General features: G+C 71.9%; 1 protein-coding gene across 1 annotated transcript in view; it reads right to left on the bottom strand.

Annotated features, from left to right (window-relative positions):
- MARK2 (microtubule affinity regulating kinase 2) overlaps window positions 1–20705 on the bottom strand; it is a 154692-nt gene that overhangs the window by 31131 nt on the left and 102856 nt on the right. The window contains exons 3-4 of the mRNA XM_048504161.1: window positions 12093–12146; window positions 11904–11975 (exon numbers count right to left, since the gene is read on the bottom strand). Coding sequence (XP_048360118.1) covers window positions 11904–11975; window positions 12093–12146 — 126 coding nt within the window. The remainder of the gene's footprint in view (window positions 1–11903; window positions 11976–12092; window positions 12147–20705) is intronic.

Here is a 20705-nt window from a genome sequence, read left to right as displayed (position 1 = left end):
CCCCCCACCCCCCCCCCCCCCCACCCCCCCCCCCCCCCACCCCCCCCCCCCCCCACCCCCCCCCCCCCCCACCCCCCCCCCCCCCCACCCCCCCCCCCCCCCACCCCCCCCCCCCCCCACCCCCCCCCCCCCCCACCCCCCCCCCCCCCCACCCCCCCCCCCCCCCACCCCCCCCCCCCCCCACCCCCCCCCCCCCCCACCCCCCCCCCCCCCCACCCCCCCCCCCCCCCACCCCCCCCCCCCCCCACCCCCCCCCCCCCCCACCCCCCCCCCCCCCCACCCCCCCCCCCCCCCACCCCCCCCCCCCCCCACCCCCCCCCCCCCCCACCCCCCCCCCCCCCCACCCCCCCCCCCCCCCACCCCCCCCCCCCCCCACCCCCCCCCCCCCCCACCCCCCCCCCCCCCCACCCCCCCCCCCCCCCACCCCCCCCCCCCCCCACCCCCCCCCCCCCCCACCCCCCCCCCCCCCCACCCCCCCCCCCCCCCACCCCCCCCCCCCCCCACCCCCCCCCCCCCCCACCCCCCCCCCCCCCCACCCCCCCCCCCCCCCACCCCCCCCCCCCCCCACCCCCCCCCCCCCCCACCCCCCCCCCCCCCCACCCCCCCCCCCCCCCACCCCCCCCCCCCCCCACCCCCCCCCCCCCCCACCCCCCCCCCCCCCCACCCCCCCCCCCCCCCACCCCCCCCCCCCCCCACCCCCCCCCCCCCCCACCCCCCCCCCCCCCCACCCCCCCCCCCCCCCACCCCCCCCCCCCCCCACCCCCCCCCCCCCCCACCCCCCCCCCCCCCCACCCCCCCCCCCCCCCACCCCCCCCCCCCCCCACCCCCCCCCCCCCCCACCCCCCCCCCCCCCCACCCCCCCCCCCCCCCACCCCCCCCCCCCCCCACCCCCCCCCCCCCCCACCCCCCCCCCCCCCCACCCCCCCCCCCCCCCACCCCCCCCCCCCCCCACCCCCCCCCCCCCCCACCCCCCCCCCCCCCCACCCCCCCCCCCCCCCACCCCCCCCCCCCCCCACCCCCCCCCCCCCCCACCCCCCCCCCCCCCCACCCCCCCCCCCCCCCACCCCCCCCCCCCCCCACCCCCCCCCCCCCCCACCCCCCCCCCCCCCCACCCCCCCCCCCCCCCACCCCCCCCCCCCCCCACCCCCCCCCCCCCCCACCCCCCCCCCCCCCCACCCCCCCCCCCCCCCACCCCCCCCCCCCCCCACCCCCCCCCCCCCCCACCCCCCCCCCCCCCCACCCCCCCCCCCCCCCACCCCCCCCCCCCCCCACCCCCCCCCCCCCCCACCCCCCCCCCCCCCCACCCCCCCCCCCCCCCACCCCCCCCCCCCCCCACCCCCCCCCCCCCCCACCCCCCCCCCCCCCCACCCCCCCCCCCCCCCACCCCCCCCCCCCCCCACCCCCCCCCCCCCCCACCCCCCCCCCCCCCCACCCCCCCCCCCCCCCACCCCCCCCCCCCCCCACCCCCCCCCCCCCCCACCCCCCCCCCCCCCCACCCCCCCCCCCCCCCACCCCCCCCCCCCCCCACCCCCCCCCCCCCCCACCCCCCCCCCCCCCCACCCCCCCCCCCCCCCACCCCCCCCCCCCCCCACCCCCCCCCCCCCCCACCCCCCCCCCCCCCCACCCCCCCCCCCCCCCACCCCCCCCCCCCCCCACCCCCCCCCCCCCCCACCCCCCCCCCCCCCCACCCCCCCCCCCCCCCACCCCCCCCCCCCCCCACCCCCCCCCCCCCCCACCCCCCCCCCCCCCCACCCCCCCCCCCCCCCACCCCCCCCCCCCCCCACCCCCCCCCCCCCCCACCCCCCCCCCCCCCCACCCCCCCCCCCCCCCACCCCCCCCCCCCCCCACCCCCCCCCCCCCCCACCCCCCCCCCCCCCCACCCCCCCCCCCCCCCACCCCCCCCCCCCCCCACCCCCCCCCCCCCCCACCCCCCCCCCCCCCCACCCCCCCCCCCCCCCACCCCCCCCCCCCCCCACCCCCCCCCCCCCCCACCCCCCCCCCCCCCCACCCCCCCCCCCCCCCACCCCCCCCCCCCCCCACCCCCCCCCCCCCCCACCCCCCCCCCCCCCCACCCCCCCCCCCCCCCACCCCCCCCCCCCCCCACCCCCCCCCCCCCCCACCCCCCCCCCCCCCCACCCCCCCCCCCCCCCACCCCCCCCCCCCCCCACCCCCCCCCCCCCCCACCCCCCCCCCCCCCCACCCCCCCCCCCCCCCACCCCCCCCCCCCCCCACCCCCCCCCCCCCCCACCCCCCCCCCCCCCCACCCCCCCCCCCCCCCACCCCCCCCCCCCCCCACCCCCCCCCCCCCCCACCCCCCCCCCCCCCCACCCCCCCCCCCCCCCACCCCCCCCCCCCCCCACCCCCCCCCCCCCCCACCCCCCCCCCCCCCCACCCCCCCCCCCCCCCACCCCCCCCCCCCCCCACCCCCCCCCCCCCCCACCCCCCCCCCCCCCCACCCCCCCCCCCCCCCACCCCCCCCCCCCCCCACCCCCCCCCCCCCCCACCCCCCCCCCCCCCCACCCCCCCCCCCCCCCACCCCCCCCCCCCCCCACCCCCCCCCCCCCCCACCCCCCCCCCCCCCCACCCCCCCCCCCCCCCACCCCCCCCCCCCCCCACCCCCCCCCCCCCCCACCCCCCCCCCCCCCCACCCCCCCCCCCCCCCACCCCCCCCCCCCCCCACCCCCCCCCCCCCCCACCCCCCCCCCCCCCCACCCCCCCCCCCCCCCACCCCCCCCCCCCCCCACCCCCCCCCCCCCCCACCCCCCCCCCCCCCCACCCCCCCCCCCCCCCACCCCCCCCCCCCCCCACCCCCCCCCCCCCCCACCCCCCCCCCCCCCCACCCCCCCCCCCCCCCACCCCCCCCCCCCCCCACCCCCCCCCCCCCCCACCCCCCCCCCCCCCCACCCCCCCCCCCCCCCACCCCCCCCCCCCCCCACCCCCCCCCCCCCCCACCCCCCCCCCCCCCCACCCCCCCCCCCCCCCACCCCCCCCCCCCCCCACCCCCCCCCCCCCCCACCCCCCCCCCCCCCCACCCCCCCCCCCCCCCACCCCCCCCCCCCCCCACCCCCCCCCCCCCCCACCCCCCCCCCCCCCCACCCCCCCCCCCCCCCACCCCCCCCCCCCCCCACCCCCCCCCCCCCCCACCCCCCCCCCCCCCCACCCCCCCCCCCCCCCACCCCCCCCCCCCCCCACCCCCCCCCCCCCCCACCCCCCCCCCCCCCCACCCCCCCCCCCCCCCACCCCCCCCCCCCCCCACCCCCCCCCCCCCCCACCCCCCCCCCCCCCCACCCCCCCCCCCCCCCACCCCCCCCCCCCCCCACCCCCCCCCCCCCCCACCCCCCCCCCCCCCCACCCCCCCCCCCCCCCACCCCCCCCCCCCCCCACCCCCCCCCCCCCCCACCCCCCCCCCCCCCCACCCCCCCCCCCCCCCACCCCCCCCCCCCCCCACCCCCCCCCCCCCCCACCCCCCCCCCCCCCCACCCCCCCCCCCCCCCACCCCCCCCCCCCCCCACCCCCCCCCCCCCCCACCCCCCCCCCCCCCCACCCCCCCCCCCCCCCACCCCCCCCCCCCCCCACCCCCCCCCCCCCCCACCCCCCCCCCCCCCCACCCCCCCCCCCCCCCACCCCCCCCCCCCCCCACCCCCCCCCCCCCCCACCCCCCCCCCCCCCCACCCCCCCCCCCCCCCACCCCCCCCCCCCCCCACCCCCCCCCCCCCCCACCCCCCCCCCCCCCCACCCCCCCCCCCCCCCACCCCCCCCCCCCCCCACCCCCCCCCCCCCCCACCCCCCCCCCCCCCCACCCCCCCCCCCCCCCACCCCCCCCCCCCCCCACCCCCCCCCCCCCCCACCCCCCCCCCCCCCCACCCCCCCCCCCCCCCACCCCCCCCCCCCCCCACCCCCCCCCCCCCCCACCCCCCCCCCCCCCCACCCCCCCCCCCCCCCACCCCCCCCCCCCCCCACCCCCCCCCCCCCCCACCCCCCCCCCCCCCCACCCCCCCCCCCCCCCACCCCCCCCCCCCCCCACCCCCCCCCCCCCCCACCCCCCCCCCCCCCCACCCCCCCCCCCCCCCACCCCCCCCCCCCCCCACCCCCCCCCCCCCCCACCCCCCCCCCCCCCCACCCCCCCCCCCCCCCACCCCCCCCCCCCCCCACCCCCCCCCCCCCCCACCCCCCCCCCCCCCCACCCCCCCCCCCCCCCACCCCCCCCCCCCCCCACCCCCCCCCCCCCCCACCCCCCCCCCCCCCCACCCCCCCCCCCCCCCACCCCCCCCCCCCCCCACCCCCCCCCCCCCCCACCCCCCCCCCCCCCCACCCCCCCCCCCCCCCACCCCCCCCCCCCCCCACCCCCCCCCCCCCCCACCCCCCCCCCCCCCCACCCCCCCCCCCCCCCACCCCCCCCCCCCCCCACCCCCCCCCCCCCCCACCCCCCCCCCCCCCCACCCCCCCCCCCCCCCACCCCCCCCCCCCCCCACCCCCCCCCCCCCCCACCCCCCCCCCCCCCCACCCCCCCCCCCCCCCACCCCCCCCCCCCCCCACCCCCCCCCCCCCCCACCCCCCCCCCCCCCCACCCCCCCCCCCCCCCACCCCCCCCCCCCCCCACCCCCCCCCCCCCCCACCCCCCCCCCCCCCCACCCCCCCCCCCCCCCACCCCCCCCCCCCCCCACCCCCCCCCCCCCCCACCCCCCCCCCCCCCCACCCCCCCCCCCCCCCACCCCCCCCCCCCCCCACCCCCCCCCCCCCCCACCCCCCCCCCCCCCCACCCCCCCCCCCCCCCACCCCCCCCCCCCCCCACCCCCCCCCCCCCCCACCCCCCCCCCCCCCCACCCCCCCCCCCCCCCACCCCCCCCCCCCCCCACCCCCCCCCCCCCCCACCCCCCCCCCCCCCCACCCCCCCCCCCCCCCACCCCCCCCCCCCCCCACCCCCCCCCCCCCCCACCCCCCCCCCCCCCCACCCCCCCCCCCCCCCACCCCCCCCCCCCCCCACCCCCCCCCCCCCCCACCCCCCCCCCCCCCCACCCCCCCCCCCCCCCACCCCCCCCCCCCCCCACCCCCCCCCCCCCCCACCCCCCCCCCCCCCCACCCCCCCCCCCCCCCACCCCCCCCCCCCCCCACCCCCCCCCCCCCCCACCCCCCCCCCCCCCCACCCCCCCCCCCCCCCACCCCCCCCCCCCCCCACCCCCCCCCCCCCCCACCCCCCCCCCCCCCCACCCCCCCCCCCCCCCACCCCCCCCCCCCCCCACCCCCCCCCCCCCCCACCCCCCCCCCCCCCCACCCCCCCCCCCCCCCACCCCCCCCCCCCCCCACCCCCCCCCCCCCCCACCCCCCCCCCCCCCCACCCCCCCCCCCCCCCACCCCCCCCCCCCCCCACCCCCCCCCCCCCCCACCCCCCCCCCCCCCCACCCCCCCCCCCCCCCACCCCCCCCCCCCCCCACCCCCCCCCCCCCCCACCCCCCCCCCCCCCCACCCCCCCCCCCCCCCACCCCCCCCCCCCCCCACCCCCCCCCCCCCCCACCCCCCCCCCCCCCCACCCCCCCCCCCCCCCACCCCCCCCCCCCCCCACCCCCCCCCCCCCCCACCCCCCCCCCCCCCCACCCCCCCCCCCCCCCACCCCCCCCCCCCCCCACCCCCCCCCCCCCCCACCCCCCCCCCCCCCCACCCCCCCCCCCCCCCACCCCCCCCCCCCCCCACCCCCCCCCCCCCCCACCCCCCCCCCCCCCCACCCCCCCCCCCCCCCACCCCCCCCCCCCCCCACCCCCCCCCCCCCCCACCCCCCCCCCCCCCCACCCCCCCCCCCCCCCACCCCCCCCCCCCCCCACCCCCCCCCCCCCCCACCCCCCCCCCCCCCCACCCCCCCCCCCCCCCACCCCCCCCCCCCCCCACCCCCCCCCCCCCCCACCCCCCCCCCCCCCCACCCCCCCCCCCCCCCACCCCCCCCCCCCCCCACCCCCCCCCCCCCCCACCCCCCCCCCCCCCCACCCCCCCCCCCCCCCACCCCCCCCCCCCCCCACCCCCCCCCCCCCCCACCCCCCCCCCCCCCCACCCCCCCCCCCCCCCACCCCCCCCCCCCCCCACCCCCCCCCCCCCCCACCCCCCCCCCCCCCCACCCCCCCCCCCCCCCACCCCCCCCCCCCCCCACCCCCCCCCCCCCCCACCCCCCCCCCCCCCCACCCCCCCCCCCCCCCACCCCCCCCCCCCCCCACCCCCCCCCCCCCCCACCCCCCCCCCCCCCCACCCCCCCCCCCCCCCACCCCCCCCCCCCCCCACCCCCCCCCCCCCCCACCCCCCCCCCCCCCCACCCCCCCCCCCCCCCACCCCCCCCCCCCCCCACCCCCCCCCCCCCCCACCCCCCCCCCCCCCCACCCCCCCCCCCCCCCACCCCCCCCCCCCCCCACCCCCCCCCCCCCCCACCCCCCCCCCCCCCCACCCCCCCCCCCCCCCACCCCCCCCCCCCCCCACCCCCCCCCCCCCCCACCCCCCCCCCCCCCCACCCCCCCCCCCCCCCACCCCCCCCCCCCCCCACCCCCCCCCCCCCCCACCCCCCCCCCCCCCCACCCCCCCCCCCCCCCACCCCCCCCCCCCCCCACCCCCCCCCCCCCCCACCCCCCCCCCCCCCCACCCCCCCCCCCCCCCACCCCCCCCCCCCCCCACCCCCCCCCCCCCCCACCCCCCCCCCCCCCCACCCCCCCCCCCCCCCACCCCCCCCCCCCCCCACCCCCCCCCCCCCCCACCCCCCCCCCCCCCCACCCCCCCCCCCCCCCACCCCCCCCCCCCCCCACCCCCCCCCCCCCCCACCCCCCCCCCCCCCCACCCCCCCCCCCCCCCACCCCCCCCCCCCCCCACCCCCCCCCCCCCCCACCCCCCCCCCCCCCCACCCCCCCCCCCCCCCACCCCCCCCCCCCCCCACCCCCCCCCCCCCCCACCCCCCCCCCCCCCCACCCCCCCCCCCCCCCACCCCCCCCCCCCCCCACCCCCCCCCCCCCCCACCCCCCCCCCCCCCCACCCCCCCCCCCCCCCACCCCCCCCCCCCCCCACCCCCCCCCCCCCCCACCCCCCCCCCCCCCCACCCCCCCCCCCCCCCACCCCCCCCCCCCCCCACCCCCCCCCCCCCCCACCCCCCCCCCCCCCCACCCCCCCCCCCCCCCACCCCCCCCCCCCCCCACCCCCCCCCCCCCCCACCCCCCCCCCCCCCCACCCCCCCCCCCCCCCACCCCCCCCCCCCCCCACCCCCCCCCCCCCCCACCCCCCCCCCCCCCCACCCCCCCCCCCCCCCACCCCCCCCCCCCCCCACCCCCCCCCCCCCCCACCCCCCCCCCCCCCCACCCCCCCCCCCCCCCACCCCCCCCCCCCCCCACCCCCCCCCCCCCCCACCCCCCCCCCCCCCCACCCCCCCCCCCCCCCACCCCCCCCCCCCCCCACCCCCCCCCCCCCCCACCCCCCCCCCCCCCCACCCCCCCCCCCCCCCACCCCCCCCCCCCCCCACCCCCCCCCCCCCCCACCCCCCCCCCCCCCCACCCCCCCCCCCCCCCACCCCCCCCCCCCCCCACCCCCCCCCCCCCCCACCCCCCCCCCCCCCCACCCCCCCCCCCCCCCACCCCCCCCCCCCCCCACCCCCCCCCCCCCCCACCCCCCCCCCCCCCCACCCCCCCCCCCCCCCACCCCCCCCCCCCCCCACCCCCCCCCCCCCCCACCCCCCCCCCCCCCCACCCCCCCCCCCCCCCACCCCCCCCCCCCCCCACCCCCCCCCCCCCCCACCCCCCCCCCCCCCCACCCCCCCCCCCCCCCACCCCCCCCCCCCCCCACCCCCCCCCCCCCCCACCCCCCCCCCCCCCCACCCCCCCCCCCCCCCACCCCCCCCCCCCCCCACCCCCCCCCCCCCCCACCCCCCCCCCCCCCCACCCCCCCCCCCCCCCACCCCCCCCCCCCCCCACCCCCCCCCCCCCCCACCCCCCCCCCCCCCCACCCCCCCCCCCCCCCACCCCCCCCCCCCCCCACCCCCCCCCCCCCCCACCCCCCCCCCCCCCCACCCCCCCCCCCCCCCACCCCCCCCCCCCCCCACCCCCCCCCCCCCCCACCCCCCCCCCCCCCCACCCCCCCCCCCCCCCACCCCCCCCCCCCCCCACCCCCCCCCCCCCCCACCCCCCCCCCCCCCCACCCCCCCCCCCCCCCACCCCCCCCCCCCCCCACCCCCCCCCCCCCCCACCCCCCCCCCCCCCCACCCCCCCCCCCCCCCACCCCCCCCCCCCCCCACCCCCCCCCCCCCCCACCCCCCCCCCCCCCCACCCCCCCCCCCCCCCACCCCCCCCCCCCCCCACCCCCCCCCCCCCCCACCCCCCCCCCCCCCCACCCCCCCCCCCCCCCACCCCCCCCCCCCCCCACCCCCCCCCCCCCCCACCCCCCCCCCCCCCCACCCCCCCCCCCCCCCACCCCCCCCCCCCCCCACCCCCCCCCCCCCCCACCCCCCCCCCCCCCCACCCCCCCCCCCCCCCACCCCCCCCCCCCCCCACCCCCCCCCCCCCCCACCCCCCCCCCCCCCCACCCCCCCCCCCCCCCACCCCCCCCCCCCCCCACCCCCCCCCCCCCCCACCCCCCCCCCCCCCCACCCCCCCCCCCCCCCACCCCCCCCCCCCCCCACCCCCCCCCCCCCCCACCCCCCCCCCCCCCCACCCCCCCCCCCCCCCACCCCCCCCCCCCCCCACCCCCCCCCCCCCCCACCCCCCCCCCCCCCCACCCCCCCCCCCCCCCACCCCCCCCCCCCCCCACCCCCCCCCCCCCCCACCCCCCCCCCCCCCCACCCCCCCCCCCCCCCACCCCCCCCCCCCCCCACCCCCCCCCCCCCCCACCCCCCCCCCCCCCCACCCCCCCCCCCCCCCACCCCCCCCCCCCCCCACCCCCCCCCCCCCCCACCCCCCCCCCCCCCCACCCCCCCCCCCCCCCACCCCCCCCCCCCCCCACCCCCCCCCCCCCCCACCCCCCCCCCCCCCCACCCCCCCCCCCCCCCACCCCCCCCCCCCCCCACCCCCCCCCCCCCCCACCCCCCCCCCCCCCCACCCCCCCCCCCCCCCACCCCCCCCCCCCCCCACCCCCCCCCCCCCCCACCCCCCCCCCCCCCCACCCCCCCCCCCCCCCACCCCCCCCCCCCCCCACCCCCCCCCCCCCCCACCCCCCCCCCCCCCCACCCCCCCCCCCCCCCACCCCCCCCCCCCCCCACCCCCCCCCCCCCCCACCCCCCCCCCCCCCCACCCCCCCCCCCCCCCACCCCCCCCCCCCCCCACCCCCCCCCCCCCCCACCCCCCCCCCCCCCCACCCCCCCCCCCCCCCACCCCCCCCCCCCCCCACCCCCCCCCCCCCCCACCCCCCCCCCCCCCCACCCCCCCCCCCCCCCACCCCCCCCCCCCCCCACCCCCCCCCCCCCCCACCCCCCCCCCCCCCCACCCCCCCCCCCCCCCACCCCCCCCCCCCCCCACCCCCCCCCCCCCCCACCCCCCCCCCCCCCCACCCCCCCCCCCCCCCACCCCCCCCCCCCCCCACCCCCCCCCCCCCCCACCCCCCCCCCCCCCCACCCCCCCCCCCCCCCACCCCCCCCCCCCCCCACCCCCCCCCCCCCCCACCCCCCCCCCCCCCCACCCCCCCCCCCCCCCACCCCCCCCCCCCCCCACCCCCCCCCCCCCCCACCCCCCCCCCCCCCCACCCCCCCCCCCCCCCACCCCCCCCCCCCCCCACCCCCCCCCCCCCCCACCCCCCCCCCCCCCCACCCCCCCCCCCCCCCACCCCCCCCCCCCCCCACCCCCCCCCCCCCCCACCCCCCCCCCCCCCCACCCCCCCCCCCCCCCACCCCCCCCCCCCCCCACCCCCCCCCCCCCCCACCCCCCCCCCCCCCCACCCCCCCCCCCCCCCACCCCCCCCCCCCCCCACCCCCCCCCCCCCCCACCCCCCCCCCCCCCCACCCCCCCCCCCCCCCACCCCCCCCCCCCCCCACCCCCCCCCCCCCCCACCCCCCCCCCCCCCCACCCCCCCCCCCCCCCACCCCCCCCCCCCCCCACCCCCCCCCCCCCCCACCCCCCCCCCCCCCCACCCCCCCCCCCCCCCACCCCCCCCCCCCCCCACCCCCCCCCCCCCCCACCCCCCCCCCCCCCCACCCCCCCCCCCCCCCACCCCCCCCCCCCCCCACCCCCCCCCCCCCCCACCCCCCCCCCCCCCCACCCCCCCCCCCCCCCACCCCCCCCCCCCCCCACCCCCCCCCCCCCCCACCCCCCCCCCCCCCCACCCCCCCCCCCCCCCACCCCCCCCCCCCCCCACCCCCCCCCCCCCCCACCCCCCCCCCCCCCCACCCCCCCCCCCCCCCACCCCCCCCCCCCCCCACCCCCCCCCCCCCCCACCCCCCCCCCCCCCCACCCCCCCCCCCCCCCACCCCCCCCCCCCCCCACCCCCCCCCCCCCCCACCCCCCCCCCCCCCCACCCCCCCCCCCCCCCACCCCCCCCCCCCCCCACCCCCCCCCCCCCCCACCCCCCCCCCCCCCCACCCCCCCCCCCCCCCACCCCCCCCCCCCCCCACCCCCCCCCCCCCCCACCCCCCCCCCCCCCCACCCCCCCCCCCCCCCACCCCCCCCCCCCCCCACCCCCCCCCCCCCCCACCCCCCCCCCCCCCCACCCCCCCCCCCCCCCACCCCCCCCCCCCCCCACCCCCCCCCCCCCCCACCCCCCCCCCCCCCCACCCCCCCCCCCCCCCACCCCCCCCCCCCCCCACCCCCCCCCCCCCCCACCCCCCCCCCCCCCCACCCCCCCCCCCCCCCACCCCCCCCCCCCCCCACCCCCCCCCCCCCCCACCCCCCCCCCCCCCCACCAGAGGAGGAGGAGGAGGAGGAGGAGGAGGAGGAGGAGGAGTTTGGATTTATACCCCACCTTTCTCTCCTGAAAGGAGACTCAGGGTGGCTTATAAGCTCCTTTCCCTTCCTCTCCGCACAGCAGACACCTTGGGAGGTAGATCGGGCTGAGAGTGTCGTGAGAGAACTGTGACTAGCCCAAGGTCACCCAGCAGGAATGTAGGAGTGCAGAAACACCAGATAAGCCTCTGCCACTCAGGTGGAGGAGTGAGGAATCAAACCCATTTCTCCGGATTAGAATCCACCTGCTTTAACCACTACACCAGGGGTAGGGAACCTGCGGCTCTCCAGATGTTCAGGAACTACAATTCCCATCAGCCTCTGTCAGCATGGCCAATTGGCCATGCTGGTAGGGGCTGATGGGAATTGTAGTTCCTGAACATCTGGAGAGCCGCAGGTTCCCTACCCCTGCACTACACCATGCTGGTGTAGTAGCCTGTTGAACAACACAACAATCACATAAAAAGGTAGGGTGTGGGTTCAAACATCACAAAGGAGGACTGGGTTCAAACATCACAAAGATGGGCGCAAATGTGTTGAACTGTCAGGCGAAGGCACTTCCTCGTTTCCCAGTACAGAGTGAAGGAAGACAGAAGCCTTCCCTCTCGGCATGTGGTGTGAGGAAAACTGGGGAGGGAGGGAAGGAGGAGGGGAAGGAGAGAGAGGCAGAGAGAAGGCAGGCAGGAGGGATAATTAACTAGTCAGGAACAAGGCAAGAAGCCATTAATTTCAAAACTAGAGGGAGGGAAATGACTTGTGTGTCTTGTAGCTCTGGCTCTCCAAAACGTTCAGCAGAGGCAAGGCAGTGCTCAGATAGCTGAGACACTAGACTGATTTTGTACAGGTAGATTAACATGTTGGCTTCCAGCCCTGAGAAGGGAAAATCCTCCTCTGGACTCCTCTGCCTTCCACCCTGCTTTCTGGATCATTCCTTTCCGCAGCCTTCCTTCCCCATCCTGGTTGCCTGGCTCCCAGTCCCAGACTCTGACCGATGTCAGCCACAGAGGATCCTGCCCGACCTACGCCCCTCTGTAACATCACAGCAACTCGGTCAATCACAACTAGAGCCTTCATCACCATCACCCCCGTTACATTCTTCAACAAACATAGAGGGGCCCGACATTCGTGACAAGACCGCCAAGCAAACTGACAGGGTGGTTAAGAAGGCAACCAAAAATGATGAGAGCGTAGCAATCAAAACTGCTCACTTACCTTCTGTAAGCTGGATGAGTTCAGCTGCGTCTTATCAATGATTTTCACGGCCACCTGAAAGAAAGGGGGAGCACACAGAAAGGCCATGTTAGTCTTCCCATCAATTGAAGCAGAGGATTGTGGGATAAAGCCAAGTCTGTTAACACTCAATGGTGGAACACACCAACCCAGTCCTACAATAATTCTATCCCTTTCTTTTTCTTTTTCCTACAAAGATATTTCAGAAAGCAAGTCATGTTTCTCAGGATACACATTTCCAGGCCAAGTACAACAATAATGTTATATGGACAAGGCAAATTATTATGGAAGAGACAGCGAAACAACTGGATAACTGGAAACCCTTGATGGATTTTTTTGGGTAAAACGGGGGGGGGGGGAAGAGTTGATGACTTGAGGGACAGAAGATCATCAAAACATTTAACAGGATTTAACAGAGAAAAGTGTAAGGTTTTTCAGTAATAACAATTGAGAACTAGTTTTACATACATCATTAAAGGGCAGAGTACTATGTGTGAATACTCAGTGCAAGTGAAATCGGGAACCTTTTTTGTTGAATGTATTTTCTTTCTCTCTCTCTCTCTGTGTATGTTTGTAACTCTTTAAGTCTGCATAATAAATTGTCATTTTAAAAAAGAAAGGAAAGATAGCAATAACATTAACAGAATATATTTGTGATCTAATAGAAGGAAAGTTTTTTTTTCAATGTTGACTATCCTTCAGTATCTCAATTCAGCAACAGACGGTTGGACACTGTGAAGGAACTTGGCTTTTTGAACCAGTCGCTTGAGGTGGAACCGTGGTGTTTTAAAGCCTTGGGGGCCAAGTGTGGTCGATCATCAGGGATTCACATATTTTGAGTTACTCTTATCGCCTGCCCAATTCCAAACTTATCACCACTCACATTCCACACAGAAGGAAAAAGAATGGGGGAGTCTTCCTGGCTGGCTACCTTGGCGTAGTAGTTAAGAGCAGGTACACTCTAATCTGGAGAACCGGGTTTGACTCCTCGCTCTGCCGCTTGAGCTGTGGAGGCTTATTTTATGAACCAGATTATCTTGTGTACTCCAGCACATGCCACCTGGGTTACCTTGGCCTGGTCACAGTTCTTCAGAACTCTCTCAGCCATACCAACCTCACAGGGTGTTTGCTGGTGGGGGGAGGGAAAGGAGATTGTAAGCCCCTTTGAGAGAAAGGCGGGTATAAATCCAAACTCCTCCTCATCTTCTCATCCTCCACACACTGTGCTTCTGAGGCATTCTGTAAGGCTCACAACACCTGGCAGAGGAGCTAGAATGGGAGCCCACCATAGATGACAGAGAAGAACCCTTCCCTACACCAGGGGTCTGCAACCTGCGGCTCTCCAGATGTTCATGGACTACAAATCCCATCAGCCCCAATTGGCCATGCTGGCAGGGGCTGATGGGAATTGTAGTCCATGAACATCTGGAGAGCCGCAGGTTGCAGACCCCTGCCCTACACGATCTTCTTCCAAACCTGCAGAATGCAAGAGGAATCTGCCAGACCTCACACTGACTTCACGAAGACCGCAAAGCAGCTAGATGCCTCACTGCTTTCTGAGCCTTTCCCAAGCCAGCTGAAGTCAGGGGGATTCCTCCTGCCTTTTGTCCAGGAACATGAGAAGAACAGGGGGCCTTCACAGATTACAAAATGTAGGTCCCTTTGGAAGAGTCACTACTAGAGATGTGAAGGCCTGGGGAAAAAAAACCAAAACGATTTGGAAAAAGACACTTCCCCCTTGCCAGCCCGGCCCTTTTCGCAATTTTTTCTAGTGGAAAATTGGAAATTTGGGGGATTAAAAAAAACCCCTGTGAAATATTTTCTCTTTTAGAACCAGTGAAATGCTTTTAAAAATAAGGTGGGCATGCGGAAGACCTTTTTTTGTTTTGTTTTTGCCATCAAGTCATTATCTGACTTATGGGTCTGGATTTCATGCCCTATGAGAAGAGGCTTAGGGAGCGGGGCATGTTTAGCCTGGAGAACGGAAGGTTAGGGGGTGACATGAAAGCCAGGTTTAAATATTTGAAAGGATGTCATGTCAGTGAGGGAGCGAGCTTGTTTTCTGCGGCTCCAGAGACTAGGGCCAGGAAGTAATGGGTTCAAGGTGGAGGAAAAGAGATTCCACCTAAACGTCAGGAAGAACTTCCTGGCCGTCAGGGCTGTTCGACAGTGGAACACGCAGCCTTGGAGGGTGGTGGAGTCTCCTTCTTTGGAAGTTTTTAAAGAGAGGCTCGATGGCCATCTGTCAGGAAGAAGAGGAGAAGAGTTTGGATTTATAGCCCCCCTTTCTCTCCTGTAGGAGACTCAAAGGGGCTTACAATCTCCTTGCCCTTCCCCCCTCACAACAAACACCCTGTGAGGTAGGTGGGGCTGAGAGAGCTCCGGAAAGCTGTGACTAGCCCAAGGTCACCCAGTTGGCGTGTGTGGGAGTGCACAGACTAATCTGAATTCCCCAGATGAGCCTCCACAGCTCAAGCGGTAGAGCGGGGAATAAAACCCGGTTCCTCCAGATTAGCGTGCGCCTGCTCTTCACCACTACACCACTGCTGCTTTGTGTTCCTGCATGGCAGGGGGGTCAGACTGGATGGCCCTTGTGATCTTCTCCAACCCTATGATTCTACTGTGATCCCTGGTGAGGTTTTCAAGGCAAGAGAAGTTGTTTGCCTTTGCCTGCCTCCATGTCATGACCCTGGAATTCCTTGGTGGTCTCCCATACAAATATATGCCAGGTTAAATCCCGCTTGGCTTCTGAGATCTGAAGAGATCAGACTAGCTGCCCTTGCGAAGGTCAGGGTGGAAAGTGTATGCAGCACTTCAATACAAGATGCATTTCCACACTTAGAAAGATAGTGGACCTTCAGGAGGGCAGCATGAGGGGCTTTAATAGCCTCTGTTGTCTTTATGACCCGGCTCTTCTCTTGCGGTTGACCTTTTCACCTCTCCCTCATACCTTCATGATACACATACCCACAGGTCAGGTATAAGTAGCTTACTGCCCTACCTTGCTGGAGGAGAAAAAGGACCACAAGAAAGTAGGGCAGAAATTGCCCCAAAGCCTAAGAGGAAAACTCAAAAAGTTTCACTGAGAACCGAGCTCTTTTTAACCAATAGCCATAGGGGTCTGTAACCTGAGGCTACATGGACTACATTTGGGGCTGATGGGATTTGTAGTCCATTAACATCTGAAGAGCCGCAGGTTGCAGACCCCTAGCATAGAAGGAAGAAGACAACTACATCTAACTGTGCATATATTATTACCAACCCTGTGCATGACCCTTATTTATGACCAAATAATATATTTTATGTCATTTAACACAAATCTTGTTTTTTTATGGCTTTTGTGGGTTTTCCAGGCAATGTGGCCGTGGTCTGGCAGCTTTAGCTCCTAACTTTGTGCCACGTCTATGTCTGGCATCTTCAGAGGCATGTAATGGTATGATGTAATGGTATGATGTGTTGGGGCAGAAACACGTCTTGCTATGCCATACCTCTGAAGATGCCAGCCACAGATGGGAGCAAAACTCACAACAGCCAGTTGCTTCTCGCCATGGAAGCTTTTGACAATACCTTGTTTTTTTCTGTTTAACCTAGGCTGCATCAGCTTGTGGTTTTCTCCTAAGAATTGGATATCTTTGCACTTTTGCTTGTAGAAACCTAAAACGTGTAACTTTAAAATTCCGTAAGTATTTCAAACTTTGCCATTTCACATGCTAAGTATATTATAAATGATGCATTTTCTGTTAAAGCAGTGAAATTGGTTTAGGTTTGGTAGAACAGCATCTACTGCATGTATTTCAATTTCGCCCTAAATTTCAGAGTTTTCTTTTTTCTTCTTGTGGCTTCAAAGTTTCTGGAAATTTTACATCCTTGGTCACTGCTGAGTTTGCTCAGAGAATGAGAATCTCATTTATTTTAAGCACCGTTTCAATTATATGCAAGCTTCCAGACTGCACAGATACAAAACATTCTTTATAATTTAAAAAACTTCTGTTGTTCACGACTGGAAGTATTTTGCAACACAGTAAAGAATTACAGTGATGTTTCCATTAGCATGTTAATAGGGTGTTATTAGGTAATTTATTACAATGTTTTAGGTTGTGATATTGTACACTGCTTTTATTTTTTGTTTCATCGATGATTTAAGTATCTGTGAAGTTCACATTTACTGTTTGCTTCTGTCTGTTTCAGTGGTAGCTACAAGCACATTAAAAAACACGCGCACAGCATGCTCGCCAATGGTCACCTAATTAAATCACGTCATGATAATATTTAGCATTTGTATAGCACTTGACTCAAGTCTTCAAATCTTCCCCCACTTACACTGGGTTGGATCCCATGGATCCATTCTGCTAGCCCACAGGTGTCAAACTCACGCCCCTCCAGATGTTATGGACTACAGTTCCCATCATCCCCTGCCAGCATCATGCTAGCCGATGCTTTCCTCTGTGCTAGCCGATGCTTTCCTCTGGCGCAAAGAGCCTTCCCTCTCCCCAATTCAAGAGAAGGGCTTCTTGGATCAGAAGGCACTTCTGCCCTGTGGTTGGCCCTCCAGAGTAACTAGATGGATACTGTGTGTGAGACAGGTTGATGGAATGGATGGGCCGTAGGTCTGATCCAGCCGGGCTCTTCCCATCTTCCTTCAGCTGGCAGGAAAGCACCCCTGTTAGCGGAACAGAACTGTGGGATTCGACCCAGCATTTCAGCAATCCCTACAAAAGCTCTATAATACTACGTTCACATTGCAAGAGAAAGAACCTGAGCAGCTTGCCTAAAGCTGGATCACAGCTTACAGCTGCCATATCTCTTGCAGGCACGTTCCACCAATGGGGGTGGGGTAGGAAGGGAATCATTTGCAAGGTTGTTTAATGCAGCCTGACTCATAAGGGGGGTGGGGTCTCACTGTGCAATTTGCTGCAGTTTCCCCCACCCAGACAGGAGTGCTAATCAGACAATGGGAGATGCATGATCTGAGTGGGTGAGAGTTCAGATCCCGCATCCTTTCTTCTTGGGCTTGCCAAATGACATGCCTGCAAGGTTACTGATCTCCAGGTGGGCCGCTTACAGGGATGGGCAATTAGAGCACGCAGGATCGGATTTCTTGGACATATGTCCCAGGGCCAAATGATCTGGGTGTCAGATAAAGAACAGCACTCGATGGGTTAAAGTGCTAAGATGAGGCTGGGAGTGTTCATGATGTGCCACAGAGAAATGTGGAATAAAGGCAAGACTTGCCTTTTGGAATATCTGACCACAGACACCACAGAAAAGACGGTGCAGCACGAGGGAATTTTTAATCTGATTCTGCAGGGCTGTTTCCGTGAGAAAGGGGACTGTTGTAAGCTCAGCATGAAGAAGGCTGCAGGTTCAATTTGTACCTTCTCCACATTTAAAGGAATAGGAAGATGGCTTCCTGAAGGGGGGTCACAGCTCAATGACAGACCACAGTCACTTGGCCCGGAAAACCCACAACAGCCCGAGAGCATATGATTTGCCCCAAGGTCAATCCCTCAGAACATTAGGAAACCGTTGAAGGCTTTCATGGCCGCATTCAATTGGTTGTGGTGGGTTTTCCGGGCTGTGTGGCTGTGGTCTGGTGGATCTTGTTCCTAACATTTCCCTTGCATCTGTGGCGGGCATCTTCAGAGGTCTGTTACATCCTGGGACACGGACAATATATACCCCACTAAACATTCCCTTCTCTCTGGACACAGTGCGTAACAGACTTCTCTCTGTGATACACCTCTGAAGATGCCAGCCACAGATGCAGGTGAAATGTTAGGATCCACCAGACCACGGCCACACAGCCTGGAAAACCCACCACAGCCAATGTGAAATCCTTCCTTCCATGGGACCCTGCAGAGTCACAGCCAGCCAGTGTGGACGTAGCAGCAGACCAGATCTCCGTAAGGCAGCTTCATATATTCATCCCTACTCGTGATTTCTTGGGGCTGGCATTTTCTGGTTGGTGCCCAAACTGAATCCCCCACCCTCACCCCAAACCTGGTGACAGTCAAGTCCTACCAAATGCTGGCTTTTTGTTTTAGATAAGCGGCACCCACGTGCAAGAAACTGAAATGCTCCTAGATGCCTTTTATGAGACCTCCGCGAGGAGAAAGGGTGTGTGATCTTTGGCTCAAAGGATCGAAACGCCAAGCGCTCGCCATCCTTGGCGATGGCTGTATGCTTGGCAAACTGAAATATGGGGAACCCCCCCCCCCAAAAAAATCTCCCAAGTGGCAGAGGCAGAACCCTTCTTTAAGTACCGGGTGAAAAGAGAGAGACACAAAGCAGCAGTACAAACTGTGGAGTGCTACACAATCACCGTACGTTAGGGAACACAAAAAAAGGAGTGGGGGAGAGGAAACGTGCAGCCACAAAACTAGATGGAAGCCTGCCAGCAGCTGCTCCAGCCGACCAGAACATGGCTGGTAATTGCATCTCTCCTCGAGTGGCAGGGAATTACTGCCACGAGGGAGGCCCTGAACCGGCACCGGCACTCCAATTTCCTGGAGAGAGTCGGGCTGGGCCAGTTCACACCCCTGCATGCGAAGAATTCTCTAATCCTGATCCATGGAAACCCTAATCCCTCTCCAAAAGAATAAGCCGCTACTGCAAAATCAATTAAGATGTAAGTGCAAAGCTGGCTGATTAAGGCACCCTTCGGCCCTAAATCTGAGGATCACTTTTTTCGCAGCAGAGAGCAGTTGAAGAAGGCAGGAAGCAGGGGTGGGTGGGTAGAAGGAGCAGGGTCTTTCGGAGAGGGTTACTGGAGAATGCACAAAGATACTGGGAGGAGGGGAATCATGCCCAAATTCCCTGTAAGTGGTTAAGGGCAGGTATAGCAGTTTAGCGTAACCAGATTAGCTTGTGAACTCCAAAACATGACAGCTGGGTGACCTTGGGCTGGTCACAGTTCTTCGGAGCTCTCTCAGCTCCACCCACCTCACAGGGTGTTTGTTGTGGGGGGGGGGAGGGAAAGGATATTGTAAACCCCTTTGAGTCTCCTTACAGGAGAGAAAGGGGGGATATAAATCCAATGTTTCTCCTCCTCCTCCTTCCCATCTGTTGCACTGGAAAATATTTAGCTTAACCAGATTAGCTTGTGCACTCCAACACAAGGCCAGCTGGGTGACCTTGGGCTAATCACAGTTCTTTGGAGCTCTCTCAGCCCCATCCACCTCACAGGGTGTTTGTTGTGGGAGTGGGGGGAAGGGAAAGGAGTTTGTAGGCCCTTTTGAGTCTCCTTATAGGAGAGAAAGGGGGGATATAAATCCAAACTCCTCTTCTTCTTTGCTTCTTCATCAGCTCCTTACTCACTGAGCAACCAGGACAACTGTTGGGAAGGAGGCAGTGGGCGAGAGACACCAAGACATTTGAGCCAACGCATAAATAAATACCTCTTGGCAAGCCAACCTTACAAAGAAACACTTCCTCTTATGTAAAATGCAGGGACTGCTCTTTGGTTTAGGAAAAAGGTCACACGGGAAAACCGCCTGGCTCCACTTCAGTGCCCACCAGATCTATGCCCTCTGCTTCTGCCCACAAGAATGCTGCCCTGCGCTGAGACTGCATCACCGAGAACCCGCCACAGCAGGGAGGGTGCCAGCTCCCACCCTGTTGCAAGTGAGGTTTGCTTGAACGTTTCTCCAGTGACACACACAGAGAGGACCAACGTTTGCTCACCCGGAGCCTCCTGTAAGATTCTGACCAAAGGCCTGTGTCACACTCCAGCGTCGACGGCACTCTCCAGTGACTTCTGTCAAGAATGTGAATGCTATTATGCAAGAGAGGGGAAAACCACGGAGGCGGGCAAGCTCCAACCGGCCGGTTCTTGTTCTTCTGCAGTGCGGGCTTTTCCCCGAGGAACCTGGGTGCCTGGAAACTTCACTGTGGCCCCTGAACCACCCTCACAGAAGCATAATGCTCATGTATCATTTTACACCAGCAAACATTTCGCTGCACAGCATAAAAACACAAGCACCTTTTGCGACTGCTCGTTCATGTGTCAGGCCTGGCTCCTACCCTGCCTGGCATCACACTGGTCAGGGCCCAAGGCCAAACCTGGGCAGGGAGAAGCATCTTTTCATATACCTGTCTGTCGTAGGTTAATGGATCTTTTGTTCTTAATCACTGTGCTTGGTAACATGGCTAAGTAGGTGACCTCACTAAGGGCCTTTGGGAGGGGGGAGGGTCTGGGCAGAAGACTATCGCTTGCTTGGCCTTGAGACACTCAGAACTCCAAAACAAAGCTATTCACACCTTGTTTTTCTGTTAATCTGTGGGAAGATGGGAGGGGGTATTCCAGCAGGAAAAGAGGGGAATAAATGTGTTTGAGGGTCAGGGTCCCCAGATCTGGCTTCCTGCTGGTTTGAGTCTCTGCTGATAACCCAGTAAAGACTTCTGATTCCCCCCCCCCCCCCCCAGAGTCAAACTTATTGATTGTTGTAACAGGACCTTACAACATGTTAACTTCCCACCATTCAACGGTGGGAGATTTCATTTCAGAACCAGTTTTCAATACGGGCCCCAATATTCAGTTAAAAGGTAATTTTTAGCCTGGCAAACGGAATGATCAAAAATAGGGGCGAAGTGAGG

Source organism: Sphaerodactylus townsendi, linkage group LG01 (assembly GCF_021028975.2).
Source record: "Sphaerodactylus townsendi isolate TG3544 linkage group LG01, MPM_Stown_v2.3, whole genome shotgun sequence".
NCBI classification, from domain to species: Eukaryota; Metazoa; Chordata; class Lepidosauria; order Squamata; family Sphaerodactylidae; genus Sphaerodactylus; species Sphaerodactylus townsendi.
Note: the sequence above shows the minus strand (reverse complement) of the source record. Positions and strands in the feature narration are given on the sequence as shown.